A 2,245-nucleotide genomic window follows, 5' to 3' on the forward strand; every position below is an offset into this window, starting at 1 on the left:
TTCCTTCGAACTTAATTGAAAAGCACCAGCATTTGCCTTTGCTCCGCAACATAAAATTATCAGTAACACCGGATAATCGTTAGGATTTCCGCTTCACATGAGTATTATTCGGAGTGATAGCATTTCCCGCTGCATCCATTCTGACTCCTCTAAACTACTCATATGTTAAAAGTAATGGTATGACAAAAAGGATAAGACTCGGAAGAGCATTTTCTTACTTCGAGTCAATTGCATTGTATTTTGGCGGGCGATCAACCTCGACGGTTTTGCTTTACTCATACCGAGCCGGTTAGCCAGTAGCGAAGTAGATTTCACAAGCTCATCTAACTTACTATTCCTTTATTCCAGCACAGCGATAATAAACTGCCAAGGACACTTTCAGAATGCGAAAAATGATGTTTAGGTGAAATAAATCGAACAATCATGGTTTGAAAAAGGATGTGAGGACAAGAGAAATGAACATTTGCTCCGCGAAGGAAAGGTTAGAAAATACAGGGTATCGCAACAATTTCGAACTAAACGTTGATTCGAATAGATTCAAACGCATCGGGCTAAACATGGAGAATCAAAGAGAATCAAAGCATCCGGCAATACCTGAAACTTCGACTCATTGAAAGAAAACAAGAAAACAAAGAAATTAAAGCAACTGACACTATGCCTGGGCATTAAACAGGAAGTTTTTCTGGCAGTGATCTTTCCTTGCAAGGATAACAATCCTATCAAAGAAGATCTGTATAGAGCTGTATCAGCAGAAATGATGTATGCTGGAATTGCAGTAGATGAAACGCCAACCCTCGATTTATCACATCTGGGCTCCAAACCGCCACTTACAAGCTCGAAAAGTTTGGACGCTTCGTAGCATCGCTCTGCCTCGGCCACCACTGCTAGTCAGACACATCCTCTCGCTGGTGATGATCAAGCCATCATCTGCTGCTTCTAAGGTGCAGAAGACTATGCCACAGCTAGAACTAATTGCAGCAACAAATGTTAGCATTCTCTCCCGAACTTCAGCGTAATATCATGCTTCCTACGAAAAATCCATTCAACTTGTTCACTTTAACACTTGGCTTAGAATTGAGTGGGCGAAATGCGCTCCATCACCGCCTCTTTATAGAAGACAGACGTCTAGATGAAGTTCTAACTACAATTTGACCTGACCGGATTGGCAACTCGTGATTTGTCGATTGGCGATGTGGTAAACATTTTATGTGGGAACCCATTATTCCTCTGTTTAAGTTGGATCTTTTAAAAATCTTCTCACGGCTTTTCAGTAGTTTAGACTTGTCCAAAACCTCTCGGTTAAAGCAGTTTTTATTGTTTATGGTGCCCTTCCGACGCAACAAAATCACACCTAAATTCGTTATCGTGTCATTGTTTACCTCACTCATACTCTGCGTGAGCATTACTTCACCTTCGCGTTCTCTGAAACCGGCGTCCACAGTCCCATTCTCAATTCCGCTTACATCATCGAGGAACGTTTCAATTTCTCCACAGCGGTAACATATCACAACTGGGATGCTATTGCTAGAATAAGGGAACTGGAACGTTTGGCCCTAAGTCCGTATTGCAGTGTAATCTTTTCGTAGTATTGTATTGTTAAAATAATGTACTAGCTCAATGTTACGTTCCATTAAAGTGTAACCTTTCTTGATTCACCTGCATTTCGTATACGTACCTTAGAACTACCGTCGTAGAGATTTTTTGGCTTTTTGCGTTCTGTGAAGGGTCTTCATCACTATTTTGTGATGTCTGGTCTTCCTTTGAAACGAGTCAACCTCTCTAGAGTTTTCTGGAGCGTCGGAATACTTAGTATTGGGCCCACCTTATTAGAAGTTTCAGCTCCGCTTTTGAGGAAACAGGATCTTTATTTTTATCTGTGTTTCAGCACGTGGTTACATCTTCAGTTCTAAAGCAATACAGGTCTCGGGGTCACAAAGACGCCGCTTTTGTGAAGGCACTCCAAACCTCCTCGCCAACAATAAAGCTACCATTTTCCGCTCGGGCAACGATTTCCTGGAAATGAAAGTCTACGACAAAAATAAAATTTCGAAGAGATCCACTGACAATCAAAAGGGCGACTAGAACTCTATCACTTTATTTTCTCGTGAAGAAGAGATTCCCACAAGCGCCTTTGTTTTTCTTTTCATACTCGCAATTGACTTTTTCTCCAGTTACTTTTTAGGATGGTTTACTAAAACTTTCGCTGTGTTTGACATGATTTAAACCATTTTCTAAAATAAGGATA

General features: G+C 40.9%; 1 protein-coding gene across 2 annotated transcripts; it reads right to left on the reverse strand.

Annotated features, from left to right (window-relative positions):
• Positions 1-515: 515 nt before the first annotated feature.
• Positions 516-1,991, reverse strand: RB195_010203 (uncharacterized protein; the record flags this gene model as incomplete). Of its 2 annotated transcripts, none has more annotated exons than XM_064191089.1 (9): positions 516-551; positions 652-764; positions 832-936; positions 1,262-1,351; positions 1,412-1,524; positions 1,676-1,758; positions 1,823-1,844; positions 1,889-1,906; positions 1,966-1,991. In XM_064191089.1, the coding sequence occupies 9 exons, from the start codon at positions 1,989-1,991 to the stop codon at positions 516-518; spliced, it is 606 nt and encodes a 201-aa protein (XP_064048672.1). The 2 variants fall into 2 exon arrangements, with proteins under 2 accessions (XP_064048672.1, XP_013302212.2); XM_013446758.2 differs by having other exon boundaries at positions 538-594.
• Positions 1,992-2,245: the final 254 nt, after the last annotated feature.

This window comes from Necator americanus, chromosome III, assembly GCF_031761385.1.
Source record: "Necator americanus strain Aroian chromosome III, whole genome shotgun sequence".
NCBI classification, from domain to species: Eukaryota; Metazoa; Nematoda; class Chromadorea; order Rhabditida; family Ancylostomatidae; genus Necator; species Necator americanus.